The sequence below is a fragment of the Crinia signifera genome, chromosome 4, assembly GCF_055691185.1.
Source record: "Crinia signifera chromosome 4, ASM5569118v1, whole genome shotgun sequence".
In the NCBI taxonomy this organism is placed as follows: domain Eukaryota; kingdom Metazoa; phylum Chordata; class Amphibia; order Anura; family Myobatrachidae; genus Crinia; species Crinia signifera.
The window spans coordinates 327,087,139-327,114,404 of record NC_139220.1 but is presented as its reverse complement, the minus strand read 5'-3'; the positions used below and the strand labels follow the sequence as shown (position 1 = coordinate 327,114,404).

General features: G+C 41.2%; 2 protein-coding genes across 2 annotated transcripts; both read left to right on the top strand.

Annotated features, from left to right (window-relative positions):
- The first annotated feature begins 14,739 nt into the window (after positions 1-14,739).
- On the top strand, positions 14,740-15,672 carry LOC146073470 (olfactory receptor 11L1-like). The gene has a single exon (XM_083180652.1). It carries the CDS (start codon positions 14,740-14,742, stop codon positions 15,670-15,672), a length of 933 nt encoding a protein of 310 aa, XP_083036778.1.
- An 8,674-nt stretch (positions 15,673-24,346) lies between these two features.
- On the top strand, positions 24,347-26,008 carry LOC146073469 (olfactory receptor 5P53-like). The gene is made up of 2 exons (XM_083180651.1): positions 24,347-24,424; positions 25,070-26,008. The coding sequence occupies exons 1-2, from the start codon at positions 24,347-24,349 to the stop codon at positions 26,006-26,008; spliced, it is 1,017 nt and encodes a 338-aa protein (XP_083036777.1).
- The last annotated feature ends 1,258 nt before the right edge of the window (positions 26,009-27,266 follow it).

The window sequence follows — 27,266 nt, the reverse complement described above, 5'->3', positions numbered from 1 at the left end:
ACTGCTTAGCAAGCGGCTTGATGCTGCCCGCCACCCGGCTGAATGCCCACCCCTCCACCACAGAATCCCCTCTCAGTACCATGCAATGGGATGTATGGGAACACATACCTTCAAATGCAGCTGAAGTGGAGAGAAATTATTCAGTGGTCACCGACCAAAAAAGTCTAAACTGTGCGGTATTATGAGGAGGTAATAGGCTGTGTGGTGTGCCTGCACATGAACAAACCTACATGAATCCAGCTTTCAATTTATCACAGCCTGCACTGGCATACCTGGAGGGAAGGAACACCTCCCAATGGTACTGCAATGTGTGTCTGTAGCCAGTACAGTCACCCACAGCATCAGGTTTCACCGACACTGATTTTACATGTGGGGGGACTACAGTCCTGCAGCCAGGGCCGGCGCCACCACTAGGCAGCTCTAGGCATTTGCCTAGGGCGCCGGCCAGTGGAGGGTGGAAATTTTAAAAAGGTCCCCCCCCCGGATAGATGTGAGTGGTGGCAGCAGGCAGTGGCAACTCCCCCCACCCCTCTCTTGAGCGACTAGGCGGCCGTTACCCTCCTAACCCATGGAGTTACATCGCCTGTCACCCTCTGCCCCTGGCAACCCCCCGTGGAATGATGCGGCGGCCTGCCGCCACAATACCTTGCTTGCAGTTCTGGCACGGTCTCCGGTGCTGGGGGAGGCAATATGGCTGAACCCATCGCTATCTCGGACTCAGGAAACAAGCCAGGCGGGGCACAGTAGTTCGGGCAGTCTCGGTGCTCAGGCGAGCGGAAGCCGGGGCCCTGCTCCTCCTGGTGTAACCAATGTGCACGCAAAGATCGGTGTTCCCGTTACTGCCTCTGGCGCTGTGCTGGGACTCTCCCCTGCTGCTCCCTCACCCTGCTTTGTGCTGGCACCTGCAGTGTTCTCCTTCTGTTCGGACTCTCCCGCAATACCCGGACCCCTCCCCCCTTCCCGCGTGGAGCGTCTGAATACCCGGCAAACACACACATGCCCTCCCCCGGGTGAGTGCCGGAGCGCCCCCACCCGCCTGGGGCGCCCTGGTGTCTGGCACCGGCCCTGCCTGTAGCCAATAGTTAAATCAGTTAATTCCGCCACTGACTCTTTCTATCTATCTATCTATCTATCTATCTATCTATCTATCTATCTATCTACCTATCTATCTATCTATCTCAGGGGCAAACAAAGGATTTTCAGAAGGGGCGGAGCAAAGCACGGAGATGGACACTTAGGTGACCCAGTATATGCTGGGCCAGTTAAAGTATTATAGATAGACCAAATGTATATAAATAATAATTATATATATATATATATATATATATATATATATATATATATATATATATATATATATATATATATATATATATATATATATATATATATATATATATAGAGAGAGAGTGGTTAGATTCTCAAAGACAAACTGCGGCACTCCAGGGTCTTGTACAAAATCAAAGTGGCATTTATTACTTAAATGCAAGAAAGAGATCTTTCTTGCATTTAAGTAATAAATGCCACTTTGATTTTGTACAAGACCCTGGAGTGCCGCAGTTTGTCTTTGAGCATCTAACCACTCTAAATATTTTCCGGAGGGCACCGGGGCGATACTGTTTTGGGAGAGTGCAAGGCCGCAACGCCGAGTATATATATATATATATATATATATATATATATATATATATATATATATACATAACAGCAGTGTAGACCCCTGGGCATAGTAATGTATTGGGGCCCCTACCTATCCTCCAGCGGTAGGGGTGGGGGGTGCTATGAGCGGAAGCTTTTATGTCCCGCGGGTGGTAGGTGGTATTATATCGACTGCTCAGCATGTAGGGCCTGGATCAGTAATTTCCACTAATTACCCCTTTACTGCACAGATGGTGGGAGATGAGGTGGGAGAAGGGGGCATTGGGCTTAATGAGGGGGTCCTGATACATAACTTTCAGGGTGGTAGAGGATGTTTAATACGCAGAGGAGGGGTGTATAGTGGAGTGGGCTTATTATTCATAATTTTCTGGTGGGAGGACAGCTTGCTTGACTGCGGATATCTCCAGTTCCCAGAAATAGATTTCTTAGCTTTTAATGGAATTAAAAACGAGAGAATCCCACCTACCAAATGGTAAAGGGGACTAGGGTATCAGAGTTCAGTAGGCAGAGCAATCCACCAACGCGTTTATAAAACTACATACCAGGTGTGTGGAGCTGGAGCAGTAACCAGCTGCTGGAAGGCTGATATCTCTGGTTATGGGCACAGTAGAGACAAGCTACTAGTGTCCTTCAAAGGGGGAGAGTCCCAGATTTTGGAATATAGAAAAACTCTGTCAGACAAAACCTGAAATATCTGACTGGGAAGAGCAATTAACAGGTTTGGATGGGGACCACTGCTTTGAAGTCAGATATCTCTGGTTCCCCAGTTCCGATTTTTAAAATTCTTGTACCCATGGAAAGAGGGGACCCTCAGCTTTCAGCCTCGGACCCTTAGATTCCTGGAGGGTTTCTGGGTACTCAGAAACCCCCTGCATGTGCCACTGTATCTATCTATCTATCTATCTATCTATCTATCTATCTATCCATCCATCCATCCATCCATCCATCCATCCATCCATCCATCCATCCATCCATCTCTCTCTCTCTCTCTCTCTCTCTCTCTATCTATCTATCTATCTATCTATCTATCTATCTATCTATCTATCTATCTATCTATCTATCTATCCATCCATCCATCCATCCATCCATCCATCCATCCATCTATCTATCTATCTATCTATCTATCTATCTATCTATATATCTATCTATCTATCTATCTATCTATCTATCTCTCTATCTATCTATCTATCTATCTATATGTGTGGCCTTCATCAGCTTACTCACTTTGAAATTTCAACCAGCTACACAAGCATGCAACTCTTTTTATCATGGGGTAGACTTCAGAAGGTACAGTTTCAGATGAACCCAGTTGGAAATGGGCAAAATCAGGAGGTGCCATGAGGGAAGGGGATGGGAGGAAAATGGGGAGCTAACAAAGGGAAGGACAAAGTTGGGAGAGGGAAGAGGTGAGAAACATATGAAGTAGGAGGTTGGAAGGTCAGAGAGTTGGTTCAAATGGAGTGTCCAGCCCACAGTAATTAGCAAAACACTGTAGGGGCTAGAACTGGGTGCAGAGGGTAAGTGGGCTCTGGAGGCAGATGTAGAAGAACTGAGGGGAGGGAGGAATACTGAAAATCCCAAAAATCATATTATCTTCCTCCTGACACTTCCCATATTGATGCAAAAAAGAGGAGGTATGGATCCGCACAGACTTAATACATATTTAATATATTTTACTAGAACCATAAGTTTGACCAATATTTTGGACTACTCAATTGTGTGGTGGTAGTCTTGGATTGGTGGTGTGCCCAACACATTCAGTATTTGTAACTGTGTAAAGGGGAGGTTGTATGCAAGAAGCATACAGAAAAGACAAATGTGCCTTTTTGGGCGCACTCTTTATTTAATAATTTTGGTATGATTAATTCATTAAAACATAGCTTTTATCATTTCTTTGTTATTTGATAAATTGTCATTGACCATCAATCAAAAAAATCACATACAACATTTAGAAAAGACATCAACAAGCATTTGAAGACATGCTAGGCTTCTAGCTAGTGCTCATGTGTAACCATCTATTTCGTGACCCTTCACAATAATCAGGTTATAAATTTTTATATATTATCTTTTTTACCTGTAATTTTTTATTTAGAATTTTTAATTATTTTTTTTTTTATTATTTTAATCAAATTGCCTCAGCAAAATAGCAAAGAATTTTCAATTTTTGAATTTTGTATTCAAATTGCCTCGGCAAAGTAGCAGCGATTCGCTCAGCCACACGCGCTCAATCAATCTCTCATGCTCGTCAGTTGTAATGTCACAAGGCTATTGTGTCTCTTACTTGAAAGAGGAGGGTAACCCAATCCAATGAGTGGACCTGAAAAAGATATGTATAGTAACCCGTGAAAAGCACTCCAACAACCGGTGGTTCCTAAGCGTCTGCTGTTCAATCACCCGTCTATGTTACCAACCAGTTTGTTCACCAGGAGTCTCCTCTCTGGCTACTAGACCGCCCCCTTGTAGGTGCTGCTGATATCAGGCCTGTAGTGGGGTATAAAGGTAACCTCATGGACTTAGTGGCACATTTGTCTTTTCTGTATGCTTCTTTACACTTCCCATATTGACTCTACATGTCACACTGCACCCCTCGACCCAGTACTTTGACTGGTGCCATTTAAATATTTTTTCCCCATTTCCCTGTCTCATTTCAGCAACTATGTCCCCTACTCTTCTGTCCCATATGTCAGTCTGTCTCTCTTTGATCTATGGTAGGATGGCTGAATGCAACCTCAGGGTCAAGAAATCCAAAACTTAACTAATTTTCTTTCCAATAATCATCATCATTTCCCATCCTCCTGTCTTACTTAGTATTAAATAATTAAATATATTTCCCTTTCCCCTGGTCCCAGTAAGTTCTTCATGTAGTTGATCACTGAATACATTTTAAACTTCTCACCCCCAATTAATCCATCATGAAACCTATCATCTCCACCTCCACCATTGCAAAAAGGCATCCTTTCCATTTTTAATGGCACAACAGCATAATCTCTTCTTTTCTCCGGCTTCTCTGTCATGTGTTTCTTAAATAATCTGATTGTTGCTCTAACACCATTAGACTTCTATGGTTAGTGACGTACAATAACTACGAAGGGTGCTGGGGATGAAACTGCTATGGGGCCTGGGCCATTAAGAGGCCTGAGGGCTCAACAGGCAATCCTCTGCACCTTATTTTATTAAGTAGTGCCTCAGCAGTGCTGCCATCCTGTACCTCCTTTCTTCCCCTGCCCCCACTGCCCCATGCTTCCTCTACACATCCTTTGGCCAATGAGGGAGGAGGAGCTGCTCTGGCTAATTCAGCCTCTGCTCTCCCCTTATCCTCTCTGATGCTGCCGGGGTTCAATGTCAATATCTGGTGGCCAGCACCAGGGCGTAAATGGAACAGCTGTGCTGCTGGTGCTGGTGACAGAGAGACCCAGAGCTGGCAGCTCTGATGAGCCAGATACCCGCACCACTGAGGGGACCCACACTCAGGAGATCCACCACTGATGTGGATGCTGCTGAGGTCCGCCATCACCACTGAGGAGATCTGCCATTGATGTGCACCACGTCTGGAGGTGACAAGGCAGCTTATATTGAAAGAGGAGGGGGGGGGGGCACAGTTCAACCTGTAAGGGAGGGATGGGTGTTTGAGTGCCCCACTCATTCTCATCTTTCTTTCTCTCCTCTTTGCTTTTTCCCATTTACATTCTGTCAACCCTATCTTACTCCCCCTCGATCACTCTGCCCCATTCTCTTTCTCTGCCCCATTTCTTTCTCCATGATTCATTCATTTCCCTTCTCTCTTTCTCTCCCCTTCTGTCGCTCTACCTGGCACTGTCTTTCTCAGACTCTCTGCATCCCTCCCTGAAATTTTCTCTCACTCCTGCTCAAACCCCTCCCTTTCTCTCTTGCTCCTCTGCCTCTCTATCTTTCTTTCTTCTCACAGTCCCTCTCTTTTCCTGACCACACCTCTAACCACTCTATCCCCAGCACCATTTTATTTCTAAAACCCCTTAATCCTTCTTCTGACTCCCTAATGGGCATTGCAGTTATAACAGCACGAGGGGGCTTTCGAAATGTTGCAGTGGGGCCCAAAAAGTTCTAGTTACGCCCCTGTCTATTGTGCCTCTCTGCAAAGTCCACATTTTTTGTAAAACACATCTTCAACTGTATCTATTTGGACTTCAGGCATTATGTTCCCTGTTTGGAAATCCATGTCCCAACTTTTACAGTCTTAAACCTACTGTATTGCCAATATTTAAAAAAAAAATTGCCCATTGTAATCATTCCCTTCCATGCCTATCCTCTCTTTTTGCATGACACTACCTACCTCCTCTTGGATTAGATTCTGTTGTACAACCTGAGTCTTCTAATGTGCATTAGTGGCCTTTTTTGTTATACCTTATTTTGAATTATCTTTTTTCTGCTGGCATTTTAACCGTACTTTTCTTTTTAATTTTGTGGATTGCAGTCTGCTCTTACAAACAAGCTGTGGTGGTGATGATGATGATGATGATGATGAAGAGTACTGATTTTAATGCGGGTTGCAGTTAGCTTTCTAACAAAATACTAAACTTTTGTGTATGTTCTGGCACAACCATTCATTATCAATAGATACTGAGGGTGACAATTAAATGTGCGATTTTTAGTCATTTTGAGGAATGTGCGAATTTGAAGAAATTTTCAGTGTGAGTTTCTTTTATTTTAAAATTCTTTTTACAGGTGGACTACAAGTCCCAGTGGGCCCATTAATGCCCCGCATGCTGGGACTTGTAGTTCACCTGTATAAAGAAATATTATGAATGAGTGTTTTAACCCTATCAGGCCGGCGTCCAAAGCCCTGGGACGCTGGTGATAGCCCCAGGCTTCAGCCCTGGATGGGTGAAGCCTGGGGGGACCCCTTTATTGGGGGTGTACCCAATCCCCCATGGTCCCCATCCAAGGCTGACCAGCCTTGGATGGAGTCGTCCTGGGGACCTCATGTAAAAGTGTCCCCTGGCTATGGCATGACACCGTGGGCTGTTGGAGCCCGGTGCTGGTTTCAAAATACAGGGGGACCCTTATGCTTTTTGTCCCCCGTATTTTTGGAACCTTGTCTGGCTCCATGAGCCCGGGGCTGGTTATGCTCAGGAGGAGGGACCCCACGCCATTAAATATGCAAATTCGGGGAAAAGTGCGATTTTGGACATTTTTTTACAAAATATCGCAAAAATCACAATTTTGCATTAAATGTCACCTTGAAATTCTTCTTTTCCATACAATACCTTGATATCCCTCAATATAGATTCTTCTTTCTACAATACACTCAAAAAGGACATATATGGTGCAATATTGTCCAAATGGTGTGATTTTATTTATTCAAGGTTTCACTTACATTCAAATGATGTTTTGGTTCTCATGAAACACAATCCACTGGCACACTGCTTTCAATGATATTCCTCTAAATAGGCATCAGCTAGATCGGGGACTCCTAATGCAGATACGTAGTGCAATATTGTAATATACCAAAAAAATATTTATTTTAAAAACACACTCACAATATCAACATGAAAAATTGCATATCACCATATCCTATAGTACATCTCCTCCTGGAAGCGTAAGATCCACCAGGTCCAACCACAGATGGTACAGTCCCGGAAACTGTCCATATATAAGCCTCCTCCATGTAAGATCCTTCCTGGTAGTCTCTGCTTAAGCGGTTTCAGACCATCTGGTCCTTCTTCAGAAGCATGAAGCAGTTAGCTTTCTAGCAGTCAGGATGATCGAAGTCAAAATACAAAGGCCAAAATATACAGAGACCAGAATCCCAACATAAATGGGGATGGTGATGCTGGATTCCTGAATGATGGCATTGCTATCGTAAGTATGCAGGCTAAGTTAGCATTAGGCCAGGGATGGGGGGGGGGGGTAATTTTAGGCATTAGACTGTGACATAGGATTAGACTTCACTGGGGAGGTTAGGGTAAGGCTATGTGGATGGATCGTGGGTTAGGGTTAACCACTTAGAAGGGGGGTTAGGCTTCAGGGCAAAAAGTACATTTTAGACACTAACTGAGAGGGTAATGGTAATGCTTGGAGATGGACAGCTCGGGATAGGCTGCAGGAAGAGAGGGTTAGCTTTGAGGTTTTTTTTTGGGGGGGGGGGGGGGCTTATAAATATACTTATCAGGCCCTGTCAGGATTTGCTTCAATGGGCTGCCAGCAAAGGCGTAGCTAAGGTGGAGCCGTCGGAGCACAAGCTCTGGGCACCAACATGTTACCTGGCGCCGGAGCTCTGCCGCTGTGCCTGGCATCAGTCAGTGGGGGGAAAGTGAAAACCCGGCAAGCGCTCTCACTGCACATGCGCCGGTTTGGGACGCTAGAGGCAGGGATGCGGCACCATGACGTCCCAACGTCATGGCGCCACATCCCTGGCACCAGCGTCTCTAGCAAGGGGTCAAGGGCTGAGTGTCTGAGCGGCTCGGAGTCCATGAGCTGCTTTTCAGGGTCTTTGTGTGAGCCCCCTCCCTGTGTATAGTGACACTGCTCCTGTATTTATATAACTGTGCACCCAGCTGGCTGGGGTCACCCTACTGCTCCTAACCCTGTATTACATAATACCGGCCAGTAGCCCACACCTGTTGTCTCCTAGCCACTGTCTGCTTACCCTAGGGGGAAGCTGCTCTATTCCTCAAAGTAACACTCTACAAAGAGATAGTTTCACCTGCTTAATATATATAGATATCTCTATATACTGTATATAGATATACACATATAATCTCCCATATGCAACTCTGATCTCGTATCTGGACACTTGCTAACCCAACTCTCATCTGCAGAGATTCCCTGCTACTCCCGGAGACTGCACGCTAATGAACAGAAACACCTCCTCCTTGCAAGCGGCACACAGCCGACTGTAGAACTTGCGTACTTGGAAAGCCGGACACGGAAGACCTGCTCAAACAACACAGGTCAGTGAGGTTGCTCCCCGCCACGCTACAAACATCAAAGGCTCGCCGATATCAGCTGGAGCCAGGTAGGGTTGTAGAAAGCCCACATAGATGTCCACTGCAGGGATCGCATAAGTTGTTCCCAACAATATAAGAGGTACTGTTCCCATTGTATTCATTGGTGCAAATCATCTCCTGTGAGCCCTTTATAAAATAAGGAACACTCTATTGCATTGGATGCACATATCCCTCAACCAAAAATCATCTACCTAAATCGGCTTAACCCTTTGGAGTATACAGGGCCAACACCAACTGACTTTCTATGTATACCAATTAAATATTCTACATTTGTGCAGAAATACCACCCAGAGTTGGGTTGTACCAGCAAATTAACAAGTGATACCATTGGCTCATGCCTTTTTTGCATCCTATTGAGGATAACCTTTATTGAGATACTGTGTATCGTGATTTTATATGTACTTTTACTATTTTTCTTTTTTTATATAATAAATCTTCATATGAATCTTTTGAAATACTATTCAGATGTGTGGCGCTCTCTTTTGAGTTAGATATATGTCAGTATATTTATATACACAAAGCTAATTGATTTATAACTCCTAATTTAATCTCCCATATGCAACTGCCTGTGACAGTGTGCTGCACCGTGTATACCTGCAGTGCTGTCAGAGTCCTACTGTAAGAGCATTGTGTGATCCTCTTACCTCATGTGTGTGCCAGGCAGGGATAATCCTGGGTGACATGCACGAATCTGCCATTACTGTAGTGTGGGGTCATACATCGTGGTGTACTGCACATAGCATGTTACTTATTATGTCATATAAGACTCTCCCCATACCTCCAAACTTTCAAGTGTTCCCTGAAAACTCACCTCTTCAGACAAGCCTATCATATTTATATACTACACACATAACACCCTGAAGCACTTGTTGTTGTTATTATTGTTGTTGTTGTTGTACAGGGGAGCAGCCTGTGGGGTCCTGTTATTATTATTATTATACAGGGGAGCAATCTGTGGAGTCCTTTATTATTATTACTATACAGTTGAAGCAGCCTGTGGTGTCCTTTTATTATACAGGGGAGCAGCCTGTGATGTCCTTTTATTATACAGGGGGAGCAGCCTGACCTTTATCATGTAGCCACTCCCACTAGTGTCATATGACCACGCCCATGGCCATTTTTTCACAGGCGCGCGGCACAGTACCACTAAGACATTTTTCCTACTTGCAACACTGGTCAGAGTCCACTGTAATTAAAGTTACTCACTGGACCTCTCACCAATAGGCGCTTGTGGTCCAGCAGCCAATCAGAACTAGCATTGGCTGCTGGACTGCGAGTGCCTATTGGTTAGCAGTCCAGTGGGAGACTTGAGCTCTGGCTCAGGCAGGCACAGCGGGGAGCTGGAGAGTTGGCGGGCTTGGCAACGAGCAAGGTCAGTCCTCTTAGCAATGAGCAAGGTTAGTCCCCCTTGGCAACGAGCATGAAGCTCCTGGCATAGAGCATGAAGTTCCTAGCAATGAGCATGTAGGTAAGTGGCACTTACTGTATGTGACAAATGTGTAATGGGCATTACGGTGTGTTATATAGAATCTAATGGGCATTACGGTGTGTTATATAGTATGTAATGGGCATTATGGTGTGTTATATAGTATGTAATGGGCATTACGGTTTGTTATATAGTATCTAATGGGCATTACGGTGTGTTATATAGTATGTAATGGGCATTACGGTGTGTTATATAGTATGTAATGGGCATTATGGTGTGTTATATAGTATGTAATGGGCATTACGGTGTGTTATATAGTATGTAATGGGTATTGCGGTGTGTTATATAGTATGTAATGGGCATTACAGTTTGTTATATAGTATGTAATGGGCATTACGGTGTGTTATATAGTATGTAATGGGCATCATGTGTGGCCTTATGTGTAATTGGCATTACAGCATGTGGAGTTATGTGTAATGGGTATTACAAAGTTTGCTGCAATGGGCATTACAGTGTGTGGTATAATGTTAGTCCGTGCCCCCTTTTCACCGTGCAAGGGTCCCACCTACTACAAATGGGGGGGGGGGGGGGCGCGAAACATGCCCTTGCTCTGGGCACCGTCGAACCTAGCTACACCACTGGCTGCCAGCAACTGTATTCTGACCATAGGCATATAGTTTGCCGGTCATCCATACATATTCCTATTATACACCTTGCCTTAACGTTGTAACGTTTCACATGGTTTAATCCTTATAAACTTCTTTAAAGTTGATCATTCTTTTCTAACTTTTGTTGTTATATTTTAAAGATAATAATAAGAAGGTTATTAAAACAAAGCACGTCTTCGCTGCGTAAATTCTGCACTCATGGGGGGATAGTAAGTTGTGCTTGAGGGAGTAACTGTGAAATCTCCATAGTTTTACTGTCTGATCTTTGCCAAATATTTATCTATATAAAGATCTAGATCTAGAAATGTTTGTCTTTATTTTGTAAATCAGAATTTGTTCTGTTGATACCTATGTACAAAATATAGTTTGTCTTCTCTATTGAATATATACTGTATATATACTGTTTATTTTTTTTCTGTTGAAATGAAGATTCATTCTGCACAGTAAGTACGGTGTGTATATTCATGTCTTCTATACAAACACATACTGTACGTATTACCTTCATTTTGTACATTGATGGCAATTTTAAGGTTCTATAATATTATCAGTTCATATCAGATTTGCATTAAAAAAGCTTGAAATTGTTGCTATATACAGTAGTTGCATTAATGGAGAAAATATAGTAGATTATTGGGGCTGAATATATTAAATGATGAATAACCAGGACATTTGTAATTTCATATTTTTTGTCATATATTTATTATTTGTAATATTAATTTTGAACTACAAAATTGTAATTTAAAATACTTTATATTCTATATGTGGAATTAACATTCATCTTAGCTTTATTTTAATAATATGAAAAGTAAGCAAATATAGAGATACACAATTAGATTAAATTGTTTACTCCTAAATTACTTTTTTCATAAATTACTGTTTGGGGTAACCTTATTTGTTGAGTAAATAAATAACGGGAGGAACGTAGAAAACAATATCAATTTAATATTCTTTTTGGCACTTCACTATGCGTGTTGGGTTCCTATCTTTACATCAAATAATGCCTATAATCTGCAGAAATGGAGCGGAAAAATGCTTATCATTATACACACTGTATTTTATATACCGTATATACTCAAGTATAAGTCGACCTGAATATAAGCCGAGGCACCTAATTTCACAACAAAAAACTGGGAAAACTTATTGACTCAAGTGGGACCCTCACTCGAGTATAAGCCGAGAGGGGGCTTTTTCAGCATAAAAAAATATTCTGAAAAAGGCTTATACTCAAGTATATATGGTATTTATTTATTTATTTACAGTTTCTTGTATAGTGCAGCATTTTCTGTTATGCTTTACAATTGGAAACAACAGTGACTAAGCAAACTGGTTAGAAACAAGCCGACATAGAGGTAGGAGGGTCCTGCTCTCAAGCTTACAGTCTGTATACAGTAGTACAAAGATTCTTAACCCTTTGAGTACCAATGTCGCTGATCCTTAAAATATCTGATAAGAATGCCAGTATAGGTCACAGCGACTGTTCTTTTTTGGGGGTTCACTATTTAACTAAGCTTCAACAAATTGACTTGGCTGTATCTGTATTTATTTCACTAAAGGCGTCATTGGCATTTTTTGCAGATATTTTGAGGATTTCGCACAGTAACAACTTGGCAGTCAAAAGGTTAAAATGGATTAAAATGTCCTAAATCTCTGCTGGCAATGAGAAAAATTGGATTGATATAAAATATTCTATAATTACATGTTTATCCTGTGCATTATCCTTTATTTTTGTTTCCCAGTCCTGACTAAGGGCAGAATCCGCTGAATTCATGGAGTACAGTCCACAGTGCTCACTTCTCACATACAGTGCAGTATTAAGAACAATTTTGTATACTTTGTTCTAATTGGAATTAGTAAATTTACAGTGTGTTTAAAGCTTGGATAGCGACAAAATTGTTAGAGATAAAGAGCCTTATTCTAGTTCACTCTGAGAGGCAAATTCCTTCTCAGATGGACAAAACCATGTGCATTGCAGGGGGGAAGATGTAACATGTGCAGATAGAATTAGATTTGGGTGAGTTATTTTGTTTATGTGCAGGGAAAATACTGACTGCTTTATTTTTACACTGCAATATAGATCTCACTTTGAAGAAAAACCCACCCAAATCTAATTCTCTCTGCACATGTTACATCTGCCCCACCTGCAGTGCACATGGTTTTGTTCATTTGAGAAGGAATTTGCCTCTAAGAGTGAACTAGAATAAGGCACAAAGTACCAAACAATACAGGAGGAAGTCATTCTTCAAATGAAGAGAAGTATTAGACCATAAGAATTGACCAAAAAAGAAGGGCAGGAGATTCAGGGGACAATTATGGGAAAATGACTTCACAAAAGGGTAGTGGATAAGTGGAATAGCCTCCAGTCAGAGGTGGTAGATGCTGAGACATTAGAGCAATTTATTCATGCCTGGGATAGGCAAATTGATATCCTTATAAAGAACTAATGGTTTTATGCCTGCAGGATAAAAAGGTCAGGCTTCTTTAAAATCTTAATATGCCATGTGTATGGTCATGCCGACAAAATGTACTTTGTATATATTTGACCGCTCTCTCTACCTGCTGCCTCATGTCCTGACCATCCCTGCCATGCTCACTTCTTGCCTTCAGGTCTCCTTACCTGCACCTCATGTCACCGGTCTGTCCCCCCCTCCCTCTAGACTGTAAGTTCCTTGGAGCAGGGCCCTCTTCCATCTTGTTCTCACAGCACCCAACTTGTATTTCAACTACAGCTCTCTAATAACCCTTTTACACCGCCGAAAAATCCGGGTCAGCGGCGGGTCAGACCCGGATCTTCGGCGGTGTAAAAACTAACGCCGTGTCCCTTTACACGGGACTTCTACCCAGGTCCTGACCTGGGTAGAACACGGCTAGGACCTGGGTAGAGGGCGGTGTAAATGGGAACGCCGGGTCGAATGACCCGGCTCCCATTTACATGAATGGGGAACGTCCAACCTGCGGACCGCAGCTTCCGCAGGTTGGACGGGTTGTCAGCCTGACACTGACAGCCGGCGCTGCTGTCTGCTATACCCTGCAGACAGCAGCGGCGGTGGGGGAGGGAGGTGAACGGATGCCTGTGTGCGGCATCCATTCACCTCCTGTGCGACGGCGGGGGGGGGGTGCGCGCAGTGACTGGGGGCAGCCCAGCAGCTTACCTTAGTGCTGGGCTGCCCCCAGCAGCGTTCCGGTCCGGTGGCGGCGGTGATTGGCGCTTGGAGATGACATCATCCTGTCATCTCCAAGCACCGGGGGGGGGGGGGGGGGTGGGAGGGGGGTGCGGGCCGGGCTGTCCGCCCGGTGTAAATTGCACTAAACGCCGGGTCGCACCCGGCTTGAACCTGGGTCTAAAAAAGCCGGGTGCGACCCGGCGTTTTGGTGTAAAAGGGGTATTATTCACCTACAATCTATACCGGCATCTCTTCTAACTCACTTCCCTATATCTCAGCAGTATTGTCTACTAAAATTTTTGCTGTTAATTGTGCTCTGTTTTTGTTCTTCAGTTCTGTGTACCCTGTACTGTTCTAATGTGTTCTATATGTACGGCGCTGCGTACCAATTGTGGCGCTTTTATAAATAAAAGTATAATAATAATACTATATTATCTGTATTATCTAATCTATGTATGTATAATCTGTATTATCTGTATATTATATAATAGTCTGTATTTTGGCATTTTTTATGTTATTCCAAGAACATTTTGGAAGGTTGATGATGACGATGATGATTATCATGATTCGTATCCTATTTTCAAATTTGTAGAATAAATATCTCAACTGTGACTTGCTACAAAAAGTTTAATCATATATTTTTCGAAAAAACAAAAAGTATAATAAAATATTATAAATATTATAGAGTTGTAACTTGACACCGTCTCTCCACTCCTCTCTCTCTCACACACAAACCTATGATAAAGTGTTAATAATTATATGATCCTGTATCTCTTAATTGTTTATATTGAATGATTTGCATCAATAGGTTTCAGTGACTCATCTTCATTGTCCCAAACATGCAGTATTTCAATGTCAGTACGGTGACTGAGATAATTCTCTTGGGATTTCCGGGATATAAAAGTTTCAAGGTTTTCTTCTTCCTTCTGCTGCTAACCATCTTTTGCCTGACACTCGGTGGAAACTTTCTGATCATCACGTTGGTGTCATACAGCAGCCAGCTCCACTTGCCCATGTACTTCTTCCTCACCCAGCTGTCCTTATCAGACATCTTACTTACGACTAGTATTGTTCCAGAAATGCTCCGTGCCATATTGTATGAAGGGAGCACCATATCTTTTATAGGCTGCTTGACCCAATTTTATGTTTTTACAGCTTCAGAGACGTTAGAGTCCCTTTTCCTTACAGTCATGTCCTACGATAGATACCAGGCCATTTGTAACCCCCTACATTATATGTATGTAATGAACTCTGCATTTTGCTTCAAGGTAGTTCTGTGGTGTTGGCTGTTTGTCTTGGCTATAGTGCTGATGATTGCTATAACTATGAACCAGTTGACCTTCTGTGGGCCAAACATCATTGACCATTTCTTCTGTGATTTTGCTCCTCTCCTTAAACTCTCTTGTTCAGACACTTTAATTATAGAAATTGAAAGTATTTTATTAACCATACCTGTACTAATAGTTCCATTTACCACTATAATGGTTTCATATGTGTGCATTGTGTTCGCCATCGTGAAGATACCTTCTGTCATTGGGAGACAGAAGACCTTCTCCACCTGCAGCTCTCACCTGGCTGTGGTATCTATATATTATGGGTCCCTGCTAAGTATCTATTTATTTCCCAATCTGAAATATATGAATAAAGTTCAGTCTCTGTTGTACACCATTGTTACCCCTCTCTTTAATCCAGTAATATATAGCCTGAGGAACAAGGATATTAAACAGGTAGTCCTTAAAATCCTGGGCACATGTCTTCTAGCGGCAATCTAGTATGGCCTTTACTTTTTCCTTCTTCTTGTCAAATGAAACAAATTGTTTAATGAGCCCATTAAAATGGTGAAAGTAAAACATGTCAGTAAAAAGTTGTATCTTAGAATAAAGAGACCATTATCCACCAGGCAATACCTTGGCTTTTTTTTTTAATGGCACTGCCGGTCTTCTGAAGAGTGTTGAGATTATGGCATCAGTTTTCCAACAGCCGGCATCCCAACTGCCTGTTTAGTAACTGGATCCCAAAATATTTACAGTATGTTGTCTTGAGTCAATAGAATTTCCAAATAGTTTGTGCATATTTTAGGTGCTAATAATTTATCTGAAATAAAGACCAGGGAATTTCACCCTTAAACTTAGCAGATACATTTATATAAAACATATATTGTTTAAAAATTCAGATATAATCAATGGATAACTTTTTAGATTTTTTTTATTATTATTGATTGCTATTAATATAGAATAGCTTTATCTAACTCTTCCATAAACCCCTAATAACTTGTTACATGATTGAGCTGGGAGCTCAATACTTGTTTTTAGTAATGGGCCTGTTCATTATTAGGGGCTTGATGGGCCAACGCTTTTTGGAGTTTACCTATGGGAATTGATGCGATCTGCAGGAAGCATTAGCTTTTGGAGCCCTGTTCCTTCCTATGGAAATAAGATTTAGATAGCAAGGTCAGATCAAGTAGGATTTCTACGTCCTTTCCAACTTTTTCACAAGACCTTGTCTAATGCAGGTGCATCAGGCAGACCCCGCAGAGATACAGTACAGTAAGTTACTTCTGCAGATCTGGGAAATTTCATCTCTTTATCACTCTTTTCATATCTTTATCACATGCCCACTTCCATGTGTGGATCTCAAGTCTTACCGTACTTTAAAAATATATTTAATACGAGTTCATGGGCCATTATGTGCTAACTTACTCAATGAAGGCATAAATGCAATTCGAATACATTCTCCCATATTAAAAGCAGCAATAACTTAAAATGTAAGAGTTGTGTTTTACTCAACAATGTACAAAAATAAAATAAAAAAAAAAAACAAATAAAAAAAAATTATCGCATTTAAATCAGTTTTCTTTTAATTGTAAAGATTTATTACAGATAGAAACAATTCAACAGAAAGTCAGATGATTAAAAAAAAATACAATGCCAATTATGAGAAAATCAACACTGGCTCATGGTGGGTTGAATAGAACCTAAGGGTGGGTAGGCAGGGAAATAAAAAAAAAAGAATAAACAATCACTAAAAACACCATAAGCTCAGATGATCAGAGGTAATGAAAAAACAAGATCTTGGCTGGACCTCCAACAATGTGAAAGGATGATGCTCTCCTAATAATGGGCTTAACCCCTTCCCGACATTTGACGTACATTTACGTCATGGTCGGGATGTACTTCCCGATGCATGGCATAAATGTACGTCATGCATTTAAAGTGTCACCGCGTCTATAGATGCGGTGACAGAGGGGAGATGGCTGCTGTCCCTGACAGCAGACATCTTCCCTCATTGCCCAGGGGGTGCAGAGATGCCCCCCCCCATCGGCGATCGCTGCGATTGGCTGTTCAAATGTGAACAGCCAATTGCAGCGTTTTCTGTGTACCGGCGAATAAGGGCGCTCGGTAACACAGGGATCGGTGGTGATTGGTGCTGTTAAGTACAGCACCAATCACCACCGGGTGTAAAGGGGTCACTGGTGGTCACCCCACCTCACCCCACCTGCCCCCAAGGCTGTGATTGGTCCGTCGGACCGACGGACCAATCACAGCCATTACACCTCAGAGAAAATAACGGAAACAGCCCTGCAGCCACCATTCCGGTCAGGAACAGCGTGCAGAGCGGTCTCCGTGCCCATCTGTCCTCTTATACTGACCTGATCAGCGTTGGTGGTGTGGTGGCATCCGTGCTGCCTGCTGCTGGTGCTTCCTGGTTGTTGGTGCTTCCTGGTTGTTGTGCTGCTGCTGCAGCGTCATTGTGTAATATAATTTTGTCTCTGCTGCCCCCTGCTGCCCCCCTTTTGTGCTGATCAGTATAAATTAACTGATCAGCAACTTTTTGGGGGTGCAGGTTTTTTTTTTATATATACCCCGTCAGGTTTCGCCAAAAGTTGCGTGCCTGCTGCCCCTCACTGCTAATCAGTGTTGCATCACTGATCAGTTAGTTTTTTAAATTTTTTTTTTTTTTTGAGGGTGCTGTGGGGTCTTTTTTAAAAAAAAATTTTTACACCCACGGTGATTTTGTGGGTGTCCTGTGGCCGCTGAGCGCTGATCAGTGACATACATCACTGATCAGCATTTTTAGCACAGGGTTGATCTAATTTTTTTTTTTGGGATCAAATTCCTGTTGCCTTTGACTGATCAGCAGTTTTTTTTTTTTTTTTTTTGAGGGTGCTGTGGGGTCTTTTTTTTTAATTTTTTTTTACACCCACAGTGATTTTGTGGGTGTCCTGTGGCCGCTGAGCGCTGATCAGTGACGTACATCACTGATCAGCATTTTTGGCACAGGGTTGATCTATTTTTTTTTTTTGGATCAAATTCCTGTTGCCTTTGACTGATCAGCAGTTTTTTTAAATTTTTTTTTTTGGAGGGTGCTGTGGGGTCTTTTTTTAAAAAAAATGTTACACTCACGGTGATTTTGTGGGTGTCCTGTGGCCGCTGAGCGCTGATCAGTGACGGACGTTACTGACCAACATCTGTGCTCAATTTTTGGCGCAGGAGCTTTTTTTTTTTCTTTTAACCCCTTCAAGGTTGTACCAAAAGCTGCCTTGAAGCTGCTGCCCCTTAAGTGCACTTACACGTGTTAAAGCACTACATACACACTATGTACCCCCCGTGTTGAAATAAAGTTTGTAGCCCCCCTACACCATACACGTGTAGAAACACTACACTTACACAAACACAAAAATAATAAAAATGTCCCAATCATCCCAAAGACTGTTTTCAGCGGAGGAGGCATATGCCCTTATTGCCTTTGACACTGACACAGCCAGTGATGAAAGCGATGAATTTATCGCATTGGTCTTAACCTCCTCTTCCTCCTCTAGTGATGAGGGACCCCCTCAAAGACGCCCCCGTAGAGCAGCTGAGACCCCCCCCCCAATGATTGATCTCGTATGGACCCCACCACCAGACAATTTTGAGCCCCAGGTTCCTGAGTTTTTGGCCAACCCAGGAATCCAATTTGATTCTACAGGCCTCAAAGAAATTGACTTTTTCAAAGCCTTTTTCTCTGATGATTTTATAAATTTAATGGTGGACCAAAGTAATTTATATGCCCAGCAGTTTATTGCCCAAAACCCCATGTCATCATTTGCTAGGTGGACCCCTGTAGATGCAGTAGAGATGATGATGTTTTGGGGTCTGGTGTTACATATGGGCATAGTTAAAAAGCCAGAAATTAGGCAATATTGGAGTACAGATGTTCTGTACAGCACCCCACTTCATCGCATGGCCATGACCCAGACTCGTTTTGAGATGATCCTTAAATTTTTGCATTACAACGATAATGCACAGTGCCCACCCAGAGATGATCCCACCTTTGACCGGCTATTCAAAGTCAGGCCGGTCATTGATCATTTCAGCGCCAAATTTGCTGAGATGTACATCCCCGAAAAATTCATTTGTGTAGACGAGTCACTTATACATTTTAAAGGAAGGGTTAAATTCCGCCAGTACCTTCCCAATAAGAGAGCAAGGTATGGCATAAAAATGTATAAGCTGTGCGAAAGTACCTCAGGGTACACCCACAGGTTTAGGGTATATGAAGGGAAGGACACAAGAATTGAACCGCCAGAATGCCCCCCCTCCCTCATAGGTGTTAGTGGAAAGATTGTCTGGGATTTAGTGCACCCCTTCCTGGATAAGGGTTATCACCTCTATGTGGATAACTTTTACACCAGCATCCCCCTGTTTAAGGCCCTTGGTTCAAGAGGTACAGCAGCTTGCGGTACTGTGCGCAAGAACCAAAGAGGCCTCCCAAAAATGCACGTTGCCCAATTACTGAGAAAGGGTGAAAGCAGGGCACAATCCACCGAAAATATGTTGTTGGTCAAATATAAGGACAAGAGGGATGTCCTTATACTGACAACAATTCACGGAGACAGTACCACCTCCGTCCCTGTACGAGGTACCAGTACCCACACCTCAAAACCTATTTGTATCCTAGATTACAATAAGTACATGGGCGGAGTGGATCTTTCAGATCAGGTACTGAAGCCGTACAGTGCCCTGCGGAAAACAAAAATATGGTATAAGAAGCTGGCCGTGTATATCATCCAGATGGCACTGTATAACGCTTACGTACTATTCCGTTCTACCAGCCAGACGGGGACATTTATGCACTTTCAAGAGGAAGTCATAAAGGGCCTAATATTTGGGAACCAGCAGGCAGAGGGCCCCAGTACTTCAAGTACTGGCCCCCGTATTGTATCAGGGCAGCATTTTCCTAACGAAATCCCCTCCACTGGAAAAAAGGGCAGGACACAAAAAAGGTGCAAAGTTTGCTATAAAAAGGGAATAAGAAAGCAAACTATTTTCCACTGTGAAACTTGCCCCGACAAACCCGGCCTATGTATGAAGGAGTGTTTTAAAATATACCACACATCTATGGATTATTAGGTTCATCATTTCACCGTGCTTAGGGGGTCTTTCTAATGCGACATAGCACCCACCATTCATTCCACCAGAATCTGTGCTGCAAAATCCAAATATCACTCCTTCCCTTCTGAGTCCTGCCATGCACCCAAATGGTATTTTTTGGTCACATATGAGGCATTGCCGTACTCGGGAGAAATTGCGGCACAGATTTTGGGGTGCTTTGTCTCCTTCATTCTTTGTGAAAATGAAAAATTTTGAGCCAGAACTGCATTTTTGTGTAAAAAAATGTAATTTTTCATTTTCACAGCCCAGTTGTACCAAAATTGGTGAAACCCCTGGGGGTTTGAAATGTACACTATACCCCTAGATGAATTCCCTGAGGGGTGTAGTTTGCAAAATGGGGTCACTTGTGGGGGGCTTCCACTGTATTGGTGCTTCGGGGTTCTTGCTAATGCGACATAGCACCCACCATTCATTCCATCAGAATCTGTGCTGCAAAATCCAAATATCACTCCTTCCCTTCTGAGTCCTGCCATGCACCCAAATGGTATTTTTTGGTCACATATGAGGCATTGCCGTACTCGGGAGAAATTGCGGCACAGATTTTGGGGTGCTTTGTCTCCTTCATTCCTTGTGAAAATGAAAAATTTTTAGCCAGAACTGCATCTTTGTGTAAAAAAATTTAATTTTTCATTTTCACAGCCCAGTTGTACCAAAATTGGTGAAACCCCTGGGGGTTTGAAATGTACACTATACCCCTAGATGAATTCCCTGAGGGGTGTAGTTTGCAAAATGGGGTCACTTGTGGGGGAGGTTCTTAACTTTTAGCATCTTATGGTGCCTAGAAACCTACATGGTGCCTAAAAATAATCTCATAAAAAGGAGGCTCCAAAATCAAGTAGGTGCTCCTTCTATTATGAAGCCTGTGGTTTGGTCAACGTGCACACTAGGGCCACATATAGGATATTTATGAAAACAAAAGAATTGGGGGAATCAATTTTTAGTCACATTTCTCTAGTAAAGTCTACTGTGTTCCTTAGAAAAATGTATTAAAATTGAAAATCTGCTAAAAAAATGAAATTTTGAAATTTCACCTACACTTTGTTTTAATTCCTGTGAAACACCTAAAGGGTTAACAAACTTCCAAAATGCTTTTTTGAATACTGTGAGGGGTTCATTTTTTTAAATGGCATCATTTATGGGGGTGTCTCACATACAAGTCCCTCAAAGTCACATCAGAACTGAACTGGTCCCTAAAAAAATCAGTGTTTGAAATTTTCTTGAAAATTTGAGAATTTGCTATTCATATTTTAAGCCTCCTAGTGTCCAAAAAAATTAAAAGGAGGTTGAAATAATGATGGCAACATAAAGTAGACATATTGTCTTTGTTAGTTATTAACTATTTTGAGTGGTATGATTATTTGTCTCACAAGCAGAAAATTTAACATTTTGCAAATTGCAAAATTTTCAATTTTTTTTACGACATTTTGGTATTTTTCACAAATAAACACAGACTGTATCGACCAAAATGTACCACTAACTTAAAGTACAATGTGTCACGAGAAAACATTCTCAAAATCACTGGGATAAGTAAAAGCAATAAAAAGTTATCCCCACATAAAGTGATACATGTCAGATTTGAAAAAAAGGGCTCTGTCAGGAAGGCAAAAACAGGCTGCTGCGGTAAGGGGTTAAGGCAAAGGTACCCAAATGTGGTCCTCAAGGCACCCCAATGGTCCAGGTATTAAGTATGTCCATGCTTTACCACAGGTGACTTAATTAGTATCTCAGTCAGTCTGATTAAACCATCTGTGCTGAGCCATGGATATAAGTAACACCTGGCCCATTGGAGTGCCCTGAGGACCGTGTTTGGGAATCTCTGGCTTAAGGGGTAAACAAGATAAGAAACAGCTACCAGAAGGAAAATAGAGGGTGAATAAATGATAGCAAAATTATGCGTAAAGGGAGAGGGGCAAATAGAATATGCAAGGCAAAGGGGGTGTAAATAAAAAAGAAATAGTAGAAAATACAAGGAAAAAAAAAAGAAAATTAATAAACAGAAAAAAGGGTATCAAAGTGGACGGTTGCAGGTACAAGAAGGAAAGAGTAACCAATTTAGGACTTCTGAGCAACTCAATGCTGTCTCAGCCTGAGAGGCTCTCCTGATATGCCAGGGTCTCCCCCAGCTGAGAACACATTTTATCATATGACTAGGCCCAGAAAATGTGCATGTGCACATCACTACTTCGGGAATGCCCAGCTGAAAAAATTGGTCTACTGTGTCTGATAACAACATGGTATGTACCTCTGAATCAGGACCTATATGTGTTTAATTAAACATGGTGAAATACTTTATATACTGTATAGCTAAAATGTAAATATACAATATGGGCTTGCATGCTGATTTTATTATGGAAACTGTTAAAACAGAAATGAACGCATCAATAATTCTATGCTTTTATTACACTCTGTTTTCTTAAATACTGTTATTGTTGCTGCAGATGGCGTTAGCTTGATGCACAAGGTACTAGCCATGGCGTATGAGGCCTACCCTTTGCGCTAAGCAGCAGGTGTTTGTCAGAAGAGTGATTTCTTAGAGAAAATTGTTTTTGGTTTTATAAGCGATGTTGACACATCAGAGAGCGACATCCAGCTAGTCTCCACAACACAAACAATCGACAATATGAGAACAGGGCCACATATGCGTAGACCCCAAGGCCACTGAATCTTTCCCTAGTAACAAGGAAGTTGTGTGTTGGGTGAATGATGACATCATGATTGAAAGCAAAGCTTGGCAATAAGACTCAATGCTTATGAGTAATTAATTAATTAATGTGATTAAGGTTTAAATATCAGAGTTAGAGAAAGAAGAGGAAGGCAGATGAGGAAGAACAGGCAAGCACGGGGGGCTGGAGGTAACTATGAAATGAGGTTTAATGTCTGATCAATGTCCTTGATAGGTTTCCATTTTGATTTAATTTAGAATCAATGTTTAAGTATTAGCTAATCAATTTTATGTTTCTTGTGTTAGTCTGCATTTGCAAATACCTGTAATCAAGCTATTTTTGAAGTAAAGCATTGTCATACATTTTATAACAAGGTTGTGTTGGTGTGCAATCATTTCAGCTTTGCCGTTATATTTCAGGGTTACTGTATAAAGTAATTTTCCATAACTAGGCGTCATCAAAATATACAACATCCTTTCAGTTCATTGGCTCACTGCTGGGTTGGTGCCTGTGGGTCTGCAAAGAGCCCTGTGAGAACAAAGCCAATCAACTTCCATTTTAGTTAGTAAACATTTGGCCATTGGTTGGTTATCCATTAAAATGATCAGTGGTTAAGCTAAGTTTCTCAAACATGGTACTCTAGGCTTCCAAATGGTTCAGGTGGTAAGTGTATCCATGCTTGGCAAAGGGTGACTTAAATTGTACCTCAGTCAAATTTGTTTAGCCAACTGTGCTCAGCCATGTATGTACTTATAACCTGCACTGTTGGGGAGCCTTGAGCTGCATGTTTAACAACTTTTGGACTAATGTTGGCTGGGTGCTGATGCTACAATCTTGTGCTCATTATTAGACATCTAAAGTGGCCATAGGTTGCATGGGGGCACCGAAAACCCTATCACAGATCCTGTCTGCAAAAGCCCCATGTGAACAAATGGTCTGTCCTGGCCATCATAGATTGCAAAATGGGCTCAGAGTCATCATCATCACCATTATTGTCAAATTACAGTATATTATATTTGCATTCAATTTATAACCAAGATGATAATCACATGTTTATTTAAAAAAATCTATTCATCATTACAATAAAGCATTTCAAGTATTCATTAGCAATCTCCACTGACTAATTAAGAAGGATTACTCAAGAGGTCAATTAGTAGAGAATACACATGTCCTTGGAATTTCCATTTGAGGACTACTGTATATAAACAATACAGAAGATCATTCTTAGCCTTCCGTGCCATCGGGGGGACATACAGTCACATTGTCAGTTCAGGTAAAACTAAAAAACTGACACTCTTTCTTATTACAAGATTATGTATCATTCCCATGAATCTCCATATTTTGCCAACATGGGAAATTCAATACAGACCCCGTATTTGGACATGAATATAACAGAAAACAATGTTTTAAGCCAAAACTATTTTAAGGTAAGTGTCATTAAATGTAATATGTCCCTCTTTTCAACAGGATCATAAATAAGATATTTAATTTTTACTCTGGACATGATAAAACATAGACACGGCAACATTGTACTAATGTATCTCTTTATGTAATAGTTTAATATTCTGGTAATTTTACACATGCATTATCTTTAAAAAAAAAAAAAGTTTCACTGACTTTTTCAACTAGGACACAATTATATCACAGTGGTTAGCATTGCTGTTTTAAAGAACCGGGGCCATGATTTAAAATCCCGACTGGTTTACAATGTGTATTAAGCTTGGTACTTTCCTTGTCTTTGTCTGGTCATTCTTTAGTTTTCCAAAAACATATTGGTAGATTTTTTGGGTGTTAACTAAAATGTATCCTAGTTTGTTTGTTTTCTTGTATTTTGGGGGATTTCGATTGTATTTAGACAAGATGAGACATAAATAACATTGTCTGATATAAAACATTTAGACAGTTCCTAATAATAATAATTGTACAAGACAATCAATTTAAATAACACCATGGTTAATAGTTTTTCTTTATTCTCTAATTGTTGTACTGTATTTGTCCTATTTTTATTAGACTAGAATGGAACCTGTACGGAACCATATATGCAGCATGCAATGCTTCTGCTCTTTTTCTAGGTGAGAAATATGACCGTAATCAAAGAAATTCTTCTGTTAGGATTTCCAAGTCTTCATCAACTTAAGGCTATAATTTTCATTCTCTTTTTCCTTAATTATTTGTTGACAATATGGGGTAACCTCATGATAATTCTCCTGGTGTCTCAGTGTAAGACTCTCCATTCTCCTATGTACATCTTCCTTACCCAACTCTCTGTGTGTGACATATTGCTGACCACAAATATTGTTCCCAATTTATTGTCTATTATCCTCAATGAAGGTGGCCTCATTCCCCTTATGGGCTGTTTCACGCAGTACTTATTGTTTTGTTCCACAGAATGTTCTGAGTGTCTCCTTCTGACAGTGATGTCCTATGACCGTTATTTGGCCATATGTAACCCGCTGCGCTACACTGCTATAATGAACCCCATGTTTTGCTTTAAATTAATCATAATGTGCTGGGTTATAGGTTATGTTTTGCTCGTAAATGAAGCTATCACTCTGTTTCAGTTATGGTTCTGTGGACCACATGTGATTGACCATTTCTTCTGTGATTTTACTCCCTTGATTGAACTTTCCTGTTCAGACACCTATGTGGCTGAACTTGTACCTCACCTGCTTTCGATTCCATTAGCTGTCATCCCATTCTTAATCATCATTGTTTCCTATGTCTACATTGTCTACACCATCCTTAGAATGCCATCCATTGCTGGCAGACATAAGGCCTTCTCCACCTGCAGCTCCCATCTGGCCGTTGTCTCCATATTTTATGTTTCCCTAACAAGCATCTACACAGTTCCAAAAAAAGCAAAGTCACAAAGTATAAATAAATTCCTATCTCTTCTATACACTGTGGTTACACCAATGATTAACCCTATCATATACAGCTTCAGAAATAAGGACATACATAAAGTATTTGAAGGGTATGTCCGGAATATGCCAGTGTCAAAAACTAGATAATCCTGGACATTGCTAGACATCACTGTTATACATTTTTGAAAATCATTGAAAACAGCAGAAATCCTATATATGGCAGAAGGCAGAGATTGGCCAGGATGTAACGGGAGCTGATTTAAGAGCCCGGGAAAAACATGCTCAACATTTGATGTTATAAAGTCCTGTTTTTTTCTGATACGCAGCCAATGTAACGACATGCATCTTTAATGCTACGAATACAAATTTAATTTGAAATCTCATGGTTTTTTTAGACCAGGAAGAATTTATCTTTTTTAGACCAACCGGAATGTGATGTGTAGTATAAGAGTTGGAGGCCAGGATGTAATGGAAGAAGAGTTAGAAAGTCACATACAAAACAGCTTTATAAAGTAGGACATACAGTAAATAGAGCAGTTTTTTTTTTTAAATAAATTTTGCCAATGATGTAAATCATTAAGTACTGTACACAATTACAGCACATTTACAACAGATATTTTTATCATTATTTCTAACCTAAACTATGAAGAAAAATAAACTTATCTCGAAAAAGATCATGTACTCAGGTGTAATACCAAACACGGAATGTGTTTGGTATTACACCTGAGGAATGCCCCATTGTTCTCTATGACTTATTTATATCACTGGCCCAACTATTATTATACACACAGAAATAGAAACCGAGTGCCAATAAAAACTCAGTGTAAAAATCTGATTTTATAATAGAGGGATTATTCAATCCACATTAAAATATATAATTTTTGATAATAAAAAAATATGTACTGTATATTATTTCACACTATAGTTTCATAGTAGGTAAGGCTGAAAAAAGACTTGCGTCCATCTAGTTCAACCTGGTATAGATATCCATTGCTGATTTGGTAGGTTCTGGTATTTTACAGACAATTTATATTTCTTATTTGTACCCATGGATGTTTTTCTCCAGTAAATGTTTGTCCAACTTTGCCTTGAACGCATTTAATGAGCCAGCCGTTACCACCTCGCTGGGAAGAGAGTTCCAGAGTTTGACTGTTCTGACCGTAAAGAAATTCTTTCTACTAGCTGAATGAAATCTTTTTTTTTCTAATCTATACTCATGCCCTCGCGTCCTAGATTCCTTTCTAGTAGAAAAGAGGGTGTGTGACAGTTCCTTATATTGGCCCTTGATATAATTGTACATAAAGACAAATAACATAAATAAAGTAAAAGCAAGGTACAATGCAAAAAGAACATGGGGAGGAAACATTATTAATATTAAACACCTTTTAGGCAATAGTCATTTTGC